Source organism: Schistocerca gregaria, chromosome 3, assembly GCF_023897955.1.
Source record: "Schistocerca gregaria isolate iqSchGreg1 chromosome 3, iqSchGreg1.2, whole genome shotgun sequence".
Lineage (NCBI taxonomy): Eukaryota > Metazoa > Arthropoda > Insecta > Orthoptera > Acrididae > Schistocerca > Schistocerca gregaria.
In genome coordinates this window covers 556204896-556220919 of record NC_064922.1, presented here as the reverse complement: position 1 = coordinate 556220919, position 16024 = coordinate 556204896, and the positions used below count along the sequence as shown (strand labels likewise).

General features: G+C 39.6%; 1 protein-coding gene across 3 annotated transcripts in view; it reads left to right on the top strand.

The window, feature by feature from the left end:
* LOC126354482 (2-oxoisovalerate dehydrogenase subunit beta, mitochondrial) overlaps positions 1 to 16024 on the top strand; it is a 142025-nt gene that overhangs the window by 73509 nt on the left and 52492 nt on the right. For 2 of the 3 annotated variants that reach the window (XM_050004199.1, XM_050004202.1), the window contains exon 8: positions 2451 to 2841. The exons of the other annotated variant lie outside the window; for it this stretch is intronic. In XM_050004199.1, the coding sequence (XP_049860156.1) occupies positions 2451 to 2591 (141 nt within the window). In that variant the 3' untranslated portion in view covers positions 2592 to 2841. Of the gene's footprint in view, positions 1 to 2450; positions 2842 to 16024 lie in introns of those variants that run through there. 3 annotated transcript variants of the gene reach the window in all.

The window sequence follows — 16024 nt, the reverse complement described above, 5'->3', positions numbered from 1 at the left end:
TTTTGGAGTTCTTCTGTGGGAGGTTCTGTGTTTGAGGGGATGAGAAAGTGGTTCTGGTTATTTGCTTCTGTACCAGATCGGGAGGGTAGTTGCGGGATGCGAAAGCTGTTTTCAGGTTATTGGTCTAATGGTTCAGGGATTCAGGATGGAGCAGATTCATTTGCCACGAAGACCTAAGCCGTAGAGAAGGGACCGTTTGATATGGAATGGGTGGCAGCTGTCATAATGGAGGTACTGTTGCCTGTGACGGGTTTGGTGTGGATGGATGTGTGAAGCTGGCCATTGGACAGATGGAGGTCAATGTCGAGGAAAGTGGCATGGGATTTGGAGTAGGACCAGGTGAATCTGATGGAACCAAAGGAGTTGAGGTTGCAGAGGAAATTCTGGAGTTGTTCTTCACTGTGAGTCCAGATCATGAAGATGTCATCAATAAATCTGTACCAAACTTTGGGTTGACAGGCCTCGGTAACCAAGAAGGCTTCTTCTAAGTGACCCATAAATAGGTTGGCGTACGAAGGGGCCATCCCCTCAGTTCCTTTCACCTATTAAACAACCATTTCGGCTAGTTCTAACATCTTTCTAGCCTAGAGTTTATAGCAACCACTAACTAGGGACTACACCATTCTTGGCTTGTTCATACATAACACCTTACTCAGAATTACTCTTATACAGGCAAAACCATGAATCTCAATACCCCACCCTTTGTTGTGCAGCCGTAATGTCATTCCCTCCAACCTGAAATTACCGTATTTACTTGAATCCAAGCCGCACTTTTTTTCCGGTTTTCGTAATCCAAAAAGCCGTCTGCGGCTTAGAATCGAGTGCAAAGTAAGCGGAAGTTCTGAAAAATGTTGGTAGGTGCCGCCACAACTAACTTCTGCCATCGAATATATGTAGCGCTATACAGGCTTGCTTTGCAGGCACAAAGATAAATACTGGCGCCAAAACCTCTGCGTCAGTAAATAAATTAAGAAAAGGTGGAAGACGTGCTTTTTTTTTCTCTGCCCCGAGTTTTGACCACTGCATTTTCATACATTATCCAGCGAAGTAAATACAAACTCTGTATTGTTCATCTTCGAATGTAGCAGCATTTCAATGTACTATGAAAATCCGACTGGCAAGTCTGTCTCGGGTTTTTGTCAATATGGCCAACTCTACATTCTGAGTTTTTTCCTACTTGTAAGAAGAGATGGTTGCTAATAGGAACTTTTATGAATTGTGAATCACATGCAGTAGTCTCTTCACCATAAGAATATTACGAATATAAACATTTTGCCATGTATTCTTTCGTGTTTGCTGCTATCTCATTTAAATCCTGTCTGCCTAATAAACTACGAAACTAGAGTGAGACAACAGCAAAGGCGGAGGAATATACATATCATGTCATGTTTATATTCATATTATTCTTATGCCTAATAGTGATACAGTCAGAAATGAAGCACGGCAATTGACTAGATTTTAAATCTAAGATGACTCTAATTTCTGTGCAGAATGTAATGTACTAAAGAGGCGTCTGCAAAGATTTTCAAACGGAGAAAAATTTTCGCTAAACTCTTGTTCAGAACATCTTCTATCATACACAGTGTATTGTTTGGTTCTTGTTGATCATTATGAAAGAAAGCAGCAGTATAAGTAACAACAAATAGCAGTCTCTTGACATTGTTTTGCTAATGAGACAATTCCTCTTTTTTTTAAACGGCAGTAGCGCGCACAAAAGCAAGTCATGCCACGAGCGGCGACAGGCCGTAAATACTCATTATCAGAATGCGACAAACAATGCATGACAGTACAGTAATGCATTTTCAGCTTAGAGTGACGTAAACACCTATAACACAGAGAACGGCACTTATGACATCAAAGAAAAATAAGCGATCAATTCAAACCAGACGAAGCACGTGAAAAAGGAAGGGTACCCATACTAATACGGACAGAGTGCCTGACGCATAGCAATGGCTACCTGGTAAAGCTTAACTGCTAAGCTTATGACTGGAACCAAGCTACTCTATCTGTATCGTCATTCATTCGACATAAATTATGTCTCATATTACAATGGACCAATGTGAGCATAAAGACATTCTACTGTCATCTCACTTCAGGATTTTCTTGTTCTTCATTTTCCTTGTTCCTCTCTCCTCATATCAGTATACATTCCTTTGTCAAAATTGATCCATTTTGAAATCAACTAAGGCTCTCTCCTTTGTGACGGGCTTCCACATTTTTTCGCCATAAATGTTTCATGACATGACTCTTTATCTCTCATATTTTTCATGATGTTCTGTTGGATCATTACTGTATTGGTTTAGACCTGGTAATGTGTGTTACTCATTACAATACTGCCAGAGAGAGAGGGCAGAATGAGACAACTATAGACTGAGGTTAGCATGAACTTGTTTCTGCTCTGTTAGTAGATGTTTGTAATATTTCAAACTTTTGTATTGTATTTATTACAGGAAGAGTGTTTTCTACACCTGGAAGCACCAGTACAAAGGGTTACGGGCTTTGATACACCCTTTCCATGTATCTTCGAGCCTTTTTACATTCCCACAAAATGGCGCTGCCTGGAAGCAGTACAAGCTGTTCTCAAATATTAATGTTACTGTTTCTTCACCAAAAAATGAGTATTCATTGGCAATACCGTGTTAAAGTTCTTACTGTTATCTCTGTTTCCAATCCATAACTTTCATATAATGAATACACGAAATATAGAAATTCTGAGCTCTAAAATAAGCTTGTAAACTAGATGTTAATTGTGTCCATTTTAAATTATATATTTGTACTGTTGTTGTCACTGAAACTTTTGTATGAATTTATTATTCCAATAAAATAAAAACTCTATAATTTTTCCCCTCCCTCTGTATCTGTATTGAATGTTATATCACTGAATGAGCATTACACATGTAAGAGTGAAGGTTCTCTCAGCTGAAGTCAGTTGATATTAACAGTTAGTGGGGGGGGGGGGGGGGGGGGGGGGAGTGGGGCTAGAATTGAATCATGTTGTATAATATGTAACTGCCATTGAAAATTTTTGCCGGGGTTGCAGTGGATCTACTAACTCATTATACATTTGGATTAGGTACAGCTGTACAAAGTATAGAGTGTGGGAGGTGTATTGGTGTGCATAAATCACAACCAATGGCTTTGCGCAAAGATAACATCCTCCAATTTGCCGTGCAAAAAGTGTTGATAAACAGCACTTGGTAATGCCGTGGTAACCTACACAGCTCTGTGAGTGTGTCACCCAAAGTTCCCATCCACACATTGATATGAAACGAATAATAATACCAGGTGTACCGGTATGAAATGAGTGGTTTTTTGAAAATGAAACACTAATTTTGGATTGAAAAGTAAAAACATTTTATTCAAAGTACTGACCATTGCTTTCTATACATTTTGACCACCTTTCTGGCAATTTGTGGACACCACACCAACAGAAATGTTCATCTTTTGAAGCAAACCAATCAGACACCCAATTTTCGACTTCTTCGTAGGAATCGAAGTGTTCCTCAGCCAATGCGTGTCCCATTGATGAAAACAAATTGTAGTCGGAAGGGGCCAAGTCTGATGAATACGGAGGGTGGGGTAGCGGCTCCCAGCCAAGTGTTTTGATTGTATCCTGAACCAATTTTGCTTTGTGTGCAGGTGCATTGTCATGTTAAAATATTACTTTGCCATGTCTTCTGGCCCATTCTGGTCTTTTTTCGATCAATGCATAGTTCAAATTGATCATTTGTTGCCTGTAGCAATTAGTATTCACAGTTTCACCGGGTTTTAGAAGCTCATGATACACCACACCTTTCTGATCCCACCAAACACAGAGCATCGTCTTCTTGCCAAATCGATCTGGTTTTGCAGTCGATGTTGATGGTTGTCCCGGATTAACTCATGATTTTTCCCATTTAGGATTCTTAAAATAAATCCTTTTTTCATCGCCAGTAACAATTCGGTGCAAAATTGATTTTCTTTCATGTCTTTGAAGCAAAATTTGACAAATGGTTTTTCGGTTTTCCATCTGTCTTTCATTCAATTCATGTGGCACCCATTTTCCACACTTTTGGATCTTTCCCATAGCTTTTAAATGGTCAGAAATTATTTGTTGTGCAATATTTAGCATTGCTGCTATTTGCCTCTGCTATCTTCATCCAATATTACTTGCAATTTGGCATCTTCGAACTTTTTTGGTGGTCTTCCACATTCATCATTTCTTAGATCAAAATCATTATTTCCGAAGCATTGAAACCATTGAAATCATCTTTTGCATGTTGCTTCTGATAGAGCATGATCACCATGTGCCTCAACAAGCATTCAATGCGACTCTGCAGCACCTCTTTTTTTAACACGAAATTAATGCTTTCCGCAAATCATCACTTTCTGGTACAAAATTCGACATTAACACGATGAAAACATACGTTGTTGTTTGTTCCATGACTTGATGTATACTAAATATCGTGGACAGATGTCATACCAACCAAACAAAAAAAAAATTAAGGCTCGTTCACAACAAATGTTCCCCATCGACACATTTGTATCTTAACGCTCATTTCATACCAGTACACCTGGTAGTGTCTTATGCCTTAGGGCTCATTGGCAGATATGTAATCATCTGATGTGTTGCGTTTTGTGGCTTAGGCACACACTTTGCGTCATAAGAATGACTAACTGCTCATGCAGATCTTGCAAGAGTGTGGATGATTCAGTCAGTAGCTGCAATTTGTCACATTTATTTTGGAACCATTGTCTGCTTATTGTAACAATTGCTTCTCCACATCTGGTATGTTAACTGTGCAATGTCTATGATGATCCAGTGTCTCCAAGCAACTGGTATAGCTTGTTAAACCTTTTTTAGACATTTTGCAGTTTACCATTTGTGGCCCTGAAAACACACACACATCAATGAATGTCATGCTAGAAAATTATATCTGCTATTTCTCATGCTGATTTCTTGAACTTACTTTTTGTGTCTACATTGATACACTGCATGGAATCTCTAACATTGTTTTCATGCTATCACGGCAGTATGTTGCATTTGAAATGTCTGATGTAGGTTTTGATTGCACCTGTTACTACTGGAACATGAATAGTCAGTGGACTAAGTACATGGACACACACAACAAATAAAAAATGAGTAGTGAATACAATCTGGAAGACAGCTTAGACCAGTGGGCATTGAACATTTTTTACTGTACATAAACTTATCTTTATCTCTGCAAGAATTTGTTTCTGGGCGTAATTTTACAATATTCCCCCACTCCTGTAACAATATGGGATGCTCACAATATAACTTTCTTGATAGATGTATACAACATAAAAATTATTAATCTCTCACCATGATGATACTGCTTAAATAAAATGTGCTGGCTTATTGCTGCAGGAGGCCCACATTGTTTACAAAGATACATCATTTAGCTAGTATTGCTTCCCATGACCAGCTAACATAGTATAATGCACAGCACATTAACTTGGGAGGCGAGCCATGCCTGGATTGAATCTGAGATGCAGACTGGCAACTGTGGGCTGCTCACAGGCCAGCCAGAGTATGATTTTTAGATGGTTTCCCAAGCTTGTTTGGGCAAATTTTGGGCCAGTCCCCAAATCGTGCCTCAGAGAATGCAATACACAAACCGTTAAAATTTGATGACATACAGAATGAAGTTTACTCGATGCACAGACAGATGGTGGAAACAACTTCTGCCCTTAGGTTACCTTGACGACAATGGCTTCAGTAAGAGCATCTGGCCACAAATTTAAATAATAAAATAAAATAAAATTTGTCAAATTCTAAAAAAAGGTGATCCCAAACTAAAAGGGACAAATGGCAGGAGAAAAAAAGAAAGGTGTTGCACTCTCAGACATCCACTGTGAAGTTAGTTTCTGTCAGTGTGGAAATAATTCACCTGGTCATCAAACCTAGCCATCCATTGCACGATTGTCCACCAACCATACAGAGACAGAGGTTCAGAAAAATCTTCATGAAAGCCAGCAACATCCTGCAAGTGACTCCATCCAAAACAAGGATAGAAAGTGGAAAGCATCAGCAGTGAATGATCCTCATTGGCCTCAGCCATCTGAAAATCTCTCTCCTGCCCCCATGAGATTGCTTTCACTTTATATCTGGCCATCACTACCAGCTGCAAACGCAGAGGAATGCAAACTGTAGGCCACTTGCTCCGCTCCTGACTCTGACCCACATCCTGCTCCAAGGGAAATCTTCAGACAGAACCGAAGGGTGGTGAGGTTGACCATTTTTGGTCATCCATGGTGCACTTCTGTGATGATATACCCAAACACATTTAAAGTATTTGTTTTCTGTAATTTCTTTTTCTGTTTTTGCACTGAAGCTTCTGACTAATAAAACTACTCAATTACGATATTATGCGGTATCGTCTAAAGATCACGGTGCCATACTGAAGTCCGCAGCTTGCATCGATGTCTTTTCTACAATCCATACCGACAAATAGTTGGCACTGGTGAAGCCACATCTTTGCTCCCAGCTATACAGCACGAGCACTTGGAGGCCGATATACAGCCCAGCAGAGTAAGGATCTGCACGGTTCATGACCTCTGATCCAGCAGACGACATTACCTAGCAAGGACAAAAGTGTTATTCATGCCTTAGAATGAACTATATTTCAGAACTTAGTGATATGTATACTTTAGGAGGAAGTTTAATAAATGTATGCATCATTAGATACTTTAATCTTCAAAGACAGTTGTAAATATTCAGCACATTCTTGTGGCTATGGATTGTGCAAAATTAAGTTACGTTTTTTATCATTCCTGTGATATAGTGAACTAATATTTCATATGTTGTAGTTCTGATCCATCATCTCCCAGAGCAGTCAAAGAATCCATAGTTATGACTGGATAGTTGTAATTTCATTAGACCATAACAGATTACAGATATCATCTATTTATTTATATTTCAGTTATATATATATATATATATCAGTTTGCAATGAATTTTCACTTCCTAAGAACTATATTATCTACAAGGTTCCATAAATGAGTTTTGTTTCTCCAGAGCAAATAATGTCTTGGTATTTATAGATGAATCTCTTTGAAACCAATGTGGTCAAAATATTTAAAACTCAATCTGCAAGTGAAATCTGATCCACTTTGTATTATTGTTGCTCACATACAAGCACTCAGTCCATTAAACTTGTTCTGTAGTAGTTCTATAAAATTCAGATAATCCCATAGAAAAAAGTATGAATCAGCCACTGTGATGCCTAAGAACTTAGTAGGTCAGACAGAACAAGAAATGCTGAAACCTATATCATTTAGAGGTCAGCTAGTATACCAGCTCTGTTGTAATTGATATAAAAACATTCAATTAAAATGGAGCGTACATAGTAAAGGCACATACAGTTGTAATTGACATCATTGGACAGTGTTCTATCCAGAAGGACATTAAAATAAAAACTCTTCAGTAGCTCACAAGAGGAACAAGCAACATGGCCAAACTGCTTACTTCACCATTCATAGCTACTTGTTCCTCCATCCTAGCAGCAGCCATTCTTTCTTTCATTATCACATTATCACATGATCCAGTATCTCAACACCGAAGTGACTGGATGTAGTATGATAGCACACTGTCCAGCATTGTCTTCTATGCAGGCATCTTTAACTGCATCTTAATTTCCATTAGTTTCATGTGCTCTGGTGCTAAGCAGGATGACACCTGAGACTTGTGTATCTACTGGGTACATGCCACAGATGGCGTGGAGCACACTTAAACGATGCAGATGAAGATTTAGTGCAACAATAACATTTCATCTGATTCATTTCCCTCAATATTGCACATAAAGCTGCATAAAAAAGCTTTATTTATTGGGTGATGATATATCTCGAAAATAATTCAGAGTAGCAGATTTAATACCCATGTTTGTAACCCTCTCTGTAAACTATAGCATAGCTTCAGTGCTCTTACAAAATGCTATAAAACAGACTGCAACCTATCATTTCTGTACTATAATATATCTAAAATAATTCTGGACTTCCTTATCAATGAGGGTGCTTAACTACTACACCCTGGGCTGCGTACAATAATGTGGCTTGCACAAAGAACCATAGGCCATGCTTAGTGTTAATCCTAAATGGCTGTGCTGTTTGCAGTTGTTTCATGAATACTTGCTCCATTGGAGGAAGAGAAAAATTATAGAATGTCAGTACTTATGAGATCAATAGTTAGCTATATGCATGATGGATGCTGGGGATCTTCTCACAGACGGGTGGTAACGACTCGCTAACCTCAACAGATAGTATGGAAATAAGGTTTGGTCTTAAACACCCACAGTCAGGTTAATTCCTCCATGCTGAACAGTGTCATTACTTTCTGATATGGCTGCCCTGTTGAGCCTTCAACTGTGCATCCATAGTTGCCCACAGAAGTGTTGTAGAACTGCTGCAGAAATGTACGACTCACTCCATAAACACTTCCATATATTCCAGTCCTTTTAGATCATTGGCCATTACAGTTTATAGTGTGAAAAATATTTAAATTCTCTTAACAAAAACTAGACACAGAAACTTCTAAAGAGCTTTGAAAATTTAGATCAGTGTCCCTCATCTTTAGTATGGGCAAATTAAAAATATTGTGAGAATGGTTAAAATTGTCACATTCACTTTTCTCTGACGAAAATTTAAAACTCGTTAAATCTAAACATCCCTCCGGTATCTTAATTATCAGTTTCAAATTATGAGCAATTGTTGGAAGTTCAATGGAGTAGAAGAATATAGCAGTCATCAACAAAAAACAAAAACAATGGATTATTTAATTGGATAGATAAAAAATCTATTCACCAAGCAGCAGCAGCAGAACACACACATAAAAGACTGTTAGAATTGACAAGCTTTTGGAGCCAGTGGCTCCTTCTTCCGGCAGACGGGTTGAAGGGGAAGGAAGAAGGGTGAAGGAAAAGGACTGGAGAGGTCTAGGAAAAGGGGAAGACTTTGGAAAAGTCACCCAGAACCGCAGGTCAGGGGAGACTGACCATACGGGTTGAGAAGGAAAGACTGATTGTTGAGAGATGGATTGGGACACTTAGCTGTGAACTAAATACTACTGATTACAGAAGCAAACATTGTCACACTTACAACAGATTCCTGAGGGATTCCATTCTCTTGTTTGTATTTTTCTGGCAGAATGTCACCATCTCAAAATCTAAAACAAAATGTGCCTAGACAGAAAAAACCATGTGAAAGTTTATAGATGTCCCCAGAAGTCCAATCCGTTTAACTGTCTGAGAGGATGATATGCCTCCAAGTAGTGTCTTTAAAAAGGTGCGCCCAGATTAGGAAGTTATCACTTGACTTGATTCAGTGTGGCGGCAAAAAATGACACTGAAAAGATTGCTAGGACTTGCAAATGACTCTAAATTTGACATTTTTGTGCTTTAAGTGTCAAGCAACAGTAATAATCAGAGTTCCAAAGACAACAAAATTAAATGCTGTAGTGTTGTAGTAAACAGTAGTCAGTTTCTAAAGTGTTTTTATATAGATCATTTACGAGCTTTCCGTCAATTTAGAGGATAAGATTAACTAGTAGTAGTAGTATCATATTTTACTAAGTGTATTATACTTGTGTAGCAAATGCAACTTAACCTGATCTCAGTCTCTGCTGTAGGGGCAATTAAACTTATACAGGTAACATAACATCTCATTGAAAAATATTTAGTAAACTAACATTAAGTGAATGTTTATACATGTTTGTCCCATTAATAATATACTGGTATCATAAGTCAGTCAGTTTTTATTTAATAAAACCACAAAAGTCGCATAACCCTGGTTTTTCATAGAACAGCTATTGCTAAATAGTCCTTACAAGCATAAAAAATATTACACTGAACAAGTCAGAAACTGCTGCAGAGCAGTGAGAAATGGTTGAGTGTCAATACAGTCCAGGCTGTTATCAAGTTGTGAAGCAGTTGTTTAGGAGGAGCAAAACACAAGAAGTTCAAGAGATGCTTTATGTCTGCAATTTTTAGTCTAGACAACTGACAGTTTCACTGCTCTGGAAAGTGTGAACAAAAGTGTGCAGACAAAAACACCCTGACCAGACTGGGAAAAAGTGTAAGCTAAGGTTAGTAGTTGGCAGAGGCCCATTGTCTAAACTAATGCCAGAACGACATGGGTAGCAAATAACAGGCAAATAGTCAATTTAAGCGATGTGCAGTGCTCAGCAATGTCACCTGTGGTTTAGGGGGCCTGGGGAAAGATCTTGGTAAAGAAAATCATGTACTGATTATTGAAGGTGCTTCGAACAGTTTGGGCTCTAACATCGAATACATAATTGCAGATAATATCAACACGCATTGCTGATAATGAATGCTCTTCAAACAACTATGAAGATTATATCACACTTCGATCAAAATGACAAGCACTGGGAGAAATGTTCCGTCAAGCATGTAAATGCAGAGCTTTAGGAGTTGCTCAACAGAGTGGAAGCAATAACACATGAGTGTAAAGTGTGGCTGATTTGTTTCACCTCAAATTGTGTATATGGCAGGATCTAAATATGAATGTTTCTGGTAAAAGATTCCTTGCAAAGTTAATTTCTAGAAACATTCAGTGTAGCCACAGCACCGTTTAACCAATCCCAGAGTATCTTCAGTTGGCCTTGTTAAGGTAAATGTTTATGAAAGACAAAGGTACCAAGTAACTACAAACACAGTTGCAAAGTGGCAGCTTGGACAACATGTCAGGTAGTCATAAAGTTTTAATTACCACCTCATTAAAATAAAATTATATAAGTAATTATTTCAACAGCAACAGCAAAGGTATGGACTCCCCGACAACGTAGGGCACGCGCACCCACACGCACACCCACACGCACACGCACACGCTCATGCAGAGTTTAGTTACAGACCAAACATTAAGTGCAAGAAGCGCCTGTAGTTGCTCTAATGTTGTCATTGCTGATTGTTAGCTGTGGCAGAGGGGATTAAGCAGTCACCTTGTGAATGTGGTTCTGATCATGTAGGGAGTGAGCTTGGGAGTTAGGCCTGAGGGGGAAGAAAGAAAATATCATGGGTTAGAAGGTTTTTGAGCACAAATGATGAATATAATGTAGAAACTGGGAGCATCGGATGCCTGCCCCCGTAGCTGAGTGGTCAGCACACATGAGTGCCATGCAGAAGACCCAAGTTTGATTCCAGGTATTGCCAGGTGTTTTTTTTTTAGGGAGGACTGGGATGGAGCAAGTTCAGCATCATGATGCCAACTGAGCAGCTACTTGACCAAGCAATACCGGTTGCAGGTTACAAAAAGTGACAACATCCAGGAGAGTGGTGTACTGACCCCACACTGCAAGACACACCATTTGATGGTACCAGTGGTCCCACCAGGGCTTGTAGATGGGGGGGGAGTTTATGTTTATGGGATAATTAGGTGAAAATTAAATAAAAAGTCAAAATGACTTCAATGGTCAGACAATGAAATCCCAGTGTACATTAAAAGGAATTGGACCTAAGGTCAGTCAAGTTGAAAAGAAGCTGGCAGATCGGGTGACAGCAATAGTAAAGGATTCTGAGGAGAGGATAGCTAATGTGCAGATGGTGTGTGAGAGCAAAGCAAAAGAGACAGAATCTGTGATAAAAGCAATGACCGAAAGTGTCGGCTAGGTAATACAGAACCGGGCAGGAATTGCAACAGAACTGCCTACTGCTGTAATGAGGGAGGCTGAGATCAGTGAGGAGGAGGTTACATCTTTAGAGAATACATTAAGTAATATAGTAATGAATCAAGGTGGGAGAGGGGGTGCTGAAGATATGCAATTTGTGGCAAACCCAAATTTGAAGTACTTCACTGGCGAAAACAAGTACCACATGGTGGACTTTGTAGCATCGTGCAAAGATTGCTTCATCAAACATGACAGGACTACTCGAAAATGAAGTTTATCAAGTGACAATTTGATAGCAGTGCCCTGATTTGAGCGAACCAGAATGTATCATTGTTTTGTGATTATGTCACATATATATATATGAAAGGCTCTTGAATAAACACTGCGGGTGGGGGGTAGTAAAGCATCTGTGGTTGCAGAATGCTTTGCTAAATGGGCCATGCTTCAGCAGCAGTCATGGAAGTACATATGAGTTCTGCCATGCCAAACTGCAGAAACTGGTGCATTTTGACAAACCCTTGTGCACTCTGACAGAGGTATCTACTTTGAAAAGCACCATTGGATTACCTGCTGTGGAACCTAGTCCATAGCCCCACTGAACTGATACCTGATTTTGTGGAGAGTGTGGATAACACAATTTCGTTGTCGAAATGAGGGAAATGGTTATCAAAACAGTAATGGGAGAAAGAAGGCAGGAAGTGCAAAACTAGAGAAAGAGCACTTCCAGTGAGATATAAGTAATTACGAACAAAATTCCTGTAGTCGGAATCAGATGAATAATAGAAGCCTGTATAATGGGAGACAGAAAGGCAATGTGTTGCAGAGTAATAGTCAACTCAGGCAGCAGCTGTATAACTAAATTTTCTCCTGGATGAGGTCTGACAAGGGAGCAGGACAAAATTTGCTATGAATAGGACCAGAGATGGAATGAGGAGAAGGGATCATAGCAACAGCTATAACACAGACAAAGAGTCAGAAATATGTATTATTGATGCCAATTTGGGCAACAAATAATTATGGGGAAGCTGGAGACAGCACAGTTGTGGTGGAAACAGAAGACAGGGCCAAAGTACGCCATCTGTAGATGTAAATTTAGTGTTTATTTAATCACAAAGATCATAATGAATGACATTTAACAAGATTTGTAGCAGCAGAGCTGGACACAGGTGAGTGGGTCAATATCAACAGCAAACAACGAAGCCAATATTAATTTTTATATGGCACAGTCTGAGACAGTTGTGGCGTCACAGTGCTTAGTTAATAACAGACTGGAAGTGGAACCTATGGCTGCAAGGACAGGAGCCAGGCACAAAAAGGAACTTATATGTACTGACGAAATTACCACTGTGTAGAGGTTGCTGCAGTGGACCTTATTATAGATTCAGTAAGAGACACACTGGAATCTGATCATCAATATAATAGTATAAACATTTCTGACAGCTGTGAAGGAATTAAGACATTAATCATTGTTCATGAAAGTGAACAATTTGTTATTGATGATTTACACAGTGAGTGGCTCAATAAAGATGAATGTGATTGACAACTAAGTGATTACACTGCACACCCCAGAATGGAGATGATGATACCACAGAAAAATATAAGGTAGCCAGAAAATTACGCAGTCTAGGCGAGAATCAGCCTGAGTTTTGTGCAGCTTTTCATTTAATTTTTGGCAAAGACAGCAAAACTGAGCCACAAAGCAATTTTTGCTAGTTGAAAAAAGGAGTCAGAAGAGAAAATTCAGCCAATCATAAATGTTTCTGTTAACAGTATTGAAGTGAATTGCCTGGTCAACACCAGCAATGATGTGTCACATGCTTCAGAGTCATTTTTTAACCACCTTAATAGTATCGATGTCCACCTCCATAGCTGAATGGGCAGTGTGGCTGATTGTCATGTGGGAGACTTCAAGCTGATTCCTTGTGGTACCAAGGCTTTTTTTCTTGTTGGGAGGACTGTGACTGATATGGGGTGCACTCAGCCTCATGAGGCCAACTGAGGAATTACTGGACCATTTAGTAACAGTTCCAAGGTCAGGAAACATGACGACAACAGAGAAGGTGGTGTGCCCCTCCATACCATATCTGTTCAGCTCAATTGATGCACATAGGATCTGAACAAACAACTTAATATAACAATAAGTATAATTTAATAATAAAGATTGTGTTGTGTACCCTGTAACTAGATTGAAAATTAAAACTGTAACTGGCAGGTATACAGATCAGTTAAGTACAAAAGTATTTTTGATGTAACTATTGATGGGGTGTAAACCCCCCCCCCCCCCCCCCCTCGTGAACCATGGACTTTGCCGTTGGTGGGGAGGCTTGTGTACCTGAGCGACACAGATAGCCGAACCGTAGGTGCAACCACAATGGAGGGGTATCTGTTGAGAGGCCAGACAAATGTGTGGTTCCTGAACAGGGGCAGCAGCCTTTTTAGTAGTTGCAGAGGCAACAGTGTGGATGATTGACTGATCTGCACTTGTAACATAACCAACACGGGCTTGCTGTGCTGGTACTGTGAACGGCTGAAAGCAAGGGGAAACTACGGCCGTAATTTTTCCCGAGGGCATGCAGCTTTACTGTATGGTTAAATGATGATAGCGTCCTCTTGGGTAAAATATTCCGGAGGTAACATAGTCCCCCATTCGGATCTCCAGGCGGGGACTACTCAGGAGGACGTCGTTATCAGGAGAAAGAAAACTGGCGTTCTACGGATCGGAGCGTGGAATGTCAGATCCCTTAATCGGGCAGGTAGGTTAGAAAATTTAAAAAGGGAAATGGATAGGTTAAAGTTAGATACAGTGGGAATTAGTGAAGTTCGGTGGCAGGAGGAACAAGACTTTTGGTCAGGCGATTACAGGGTTATAAATACAAAAGCAAATAGGGGTAATGCAGGAGTAGGTTTAATAATGAATAGGAAAATAGGAATGCGGGTAAGCTACTACAAACAGCATAGTGAACGTATTATTCTGGCCAAGATAGACACAAAGCCCACGCCTACCACAGTAGTACAAGTTTATATGCCAACTAGCTCTGCAGATGACGAAGAAATTGAAGAAATGTGTGATGAAATAAAAGAAATTATTCAGATAGTGAAGGGAGACAAAAATTTAATAGCCAATGGTGGCCGGAATTTGGTAGTAGGGAAAGGGAGAAAAGGAAACGTAGTAGGTGAATATGGATTGGGGGGGGAAGCCACCTGGTAGAATTTGGCACAGAGCACAATTTAATCATAACTAACACTTGGTTCAAGAATCATAAAAGGAGGTTGTATACATGGAAGAAGCCTGGGGATACTGACAGGTTTCAGATAGATGATATCACGGTAAGACAGAGATTTAGGAACCAGGTTTTAAGTTGTAAGACATTTCCAGGGGCAGATGTGGACTCTGACCACAACCTATTTGTTATGAACTGTAGATTAAAACTGAAGAAACTGCAAAAAGGTGGGAATTTAAGGAGATGGGACCTGGATAAACTGAAAGAACCAGAGGTTGTACAAAGTTTGAGGGAGAGAATAATGGAACAATTGACAGGAATGGGGGAAAGAAGTACAGTAGAAGACGAATGGGTAGTTTTGAGGGATGAAGTAGTGGAGGCAGCAGAGGATCAAATAGGTAAAAAGACGAGAGCTAATAGAAATCCTTGGGCAACAGAAAAAATATTGAATTTAATTGATGAAAGGAGAAAATATAAAAATGCAGTAAATGAAGCAGGCAAAAAGGAATACAAACGTCTCAAAAATGAGATCGACAGGAAGTTCAAAATGGTTAAGCAGGGATGGGCAGAGCACAAATGTAAGGATGTAGCGGCTTATCTTACTAGGGGTAAGATAGATACTGCCTAAAGGAAAATTAAAGAGACCTTTGGAGAAAAGAGAACCACTTGTATGAATATCAAGAACTCAGATGGAAACCCAGTTCCAAGCAAAGAAGGGAAAGCAGAAAGGTGGGAGTGTATAGAGGGTCTATACAAGGGTAATGTACTTGAGGACAATATTATGGAAATGGAAGAGGATGTAGATGAAGATGAAATGGGAGATACGATACTGTGTGAAGAGTTTGACAGAGCACTGAAAGACCTGAATCGAAACAAGGCCCCCCGAGTAGACAACATTCCATTAGAACTACTGACAGCCTTGGGAGAGCCAGTCCTGAGAAAACTCTACCATGTTGTGAGCAAGATATATGAGACAGGCGAAATACCCTCAGACTTCAAGAAGAATATAATAATTCCAATCCCAAAAAAAGCAGGTGTTGGCAGATGTGAAAATTACTGAACTATCAGTTTAATAAGTCACAGCTGCAAAATACTAACATTAGTTCTTTACAGACGAATGGAAAAACTATTAGAAGCCGACCTCGGGGAAGATCAGTTTGGATTCCGTAGAAATATTGGAACACCG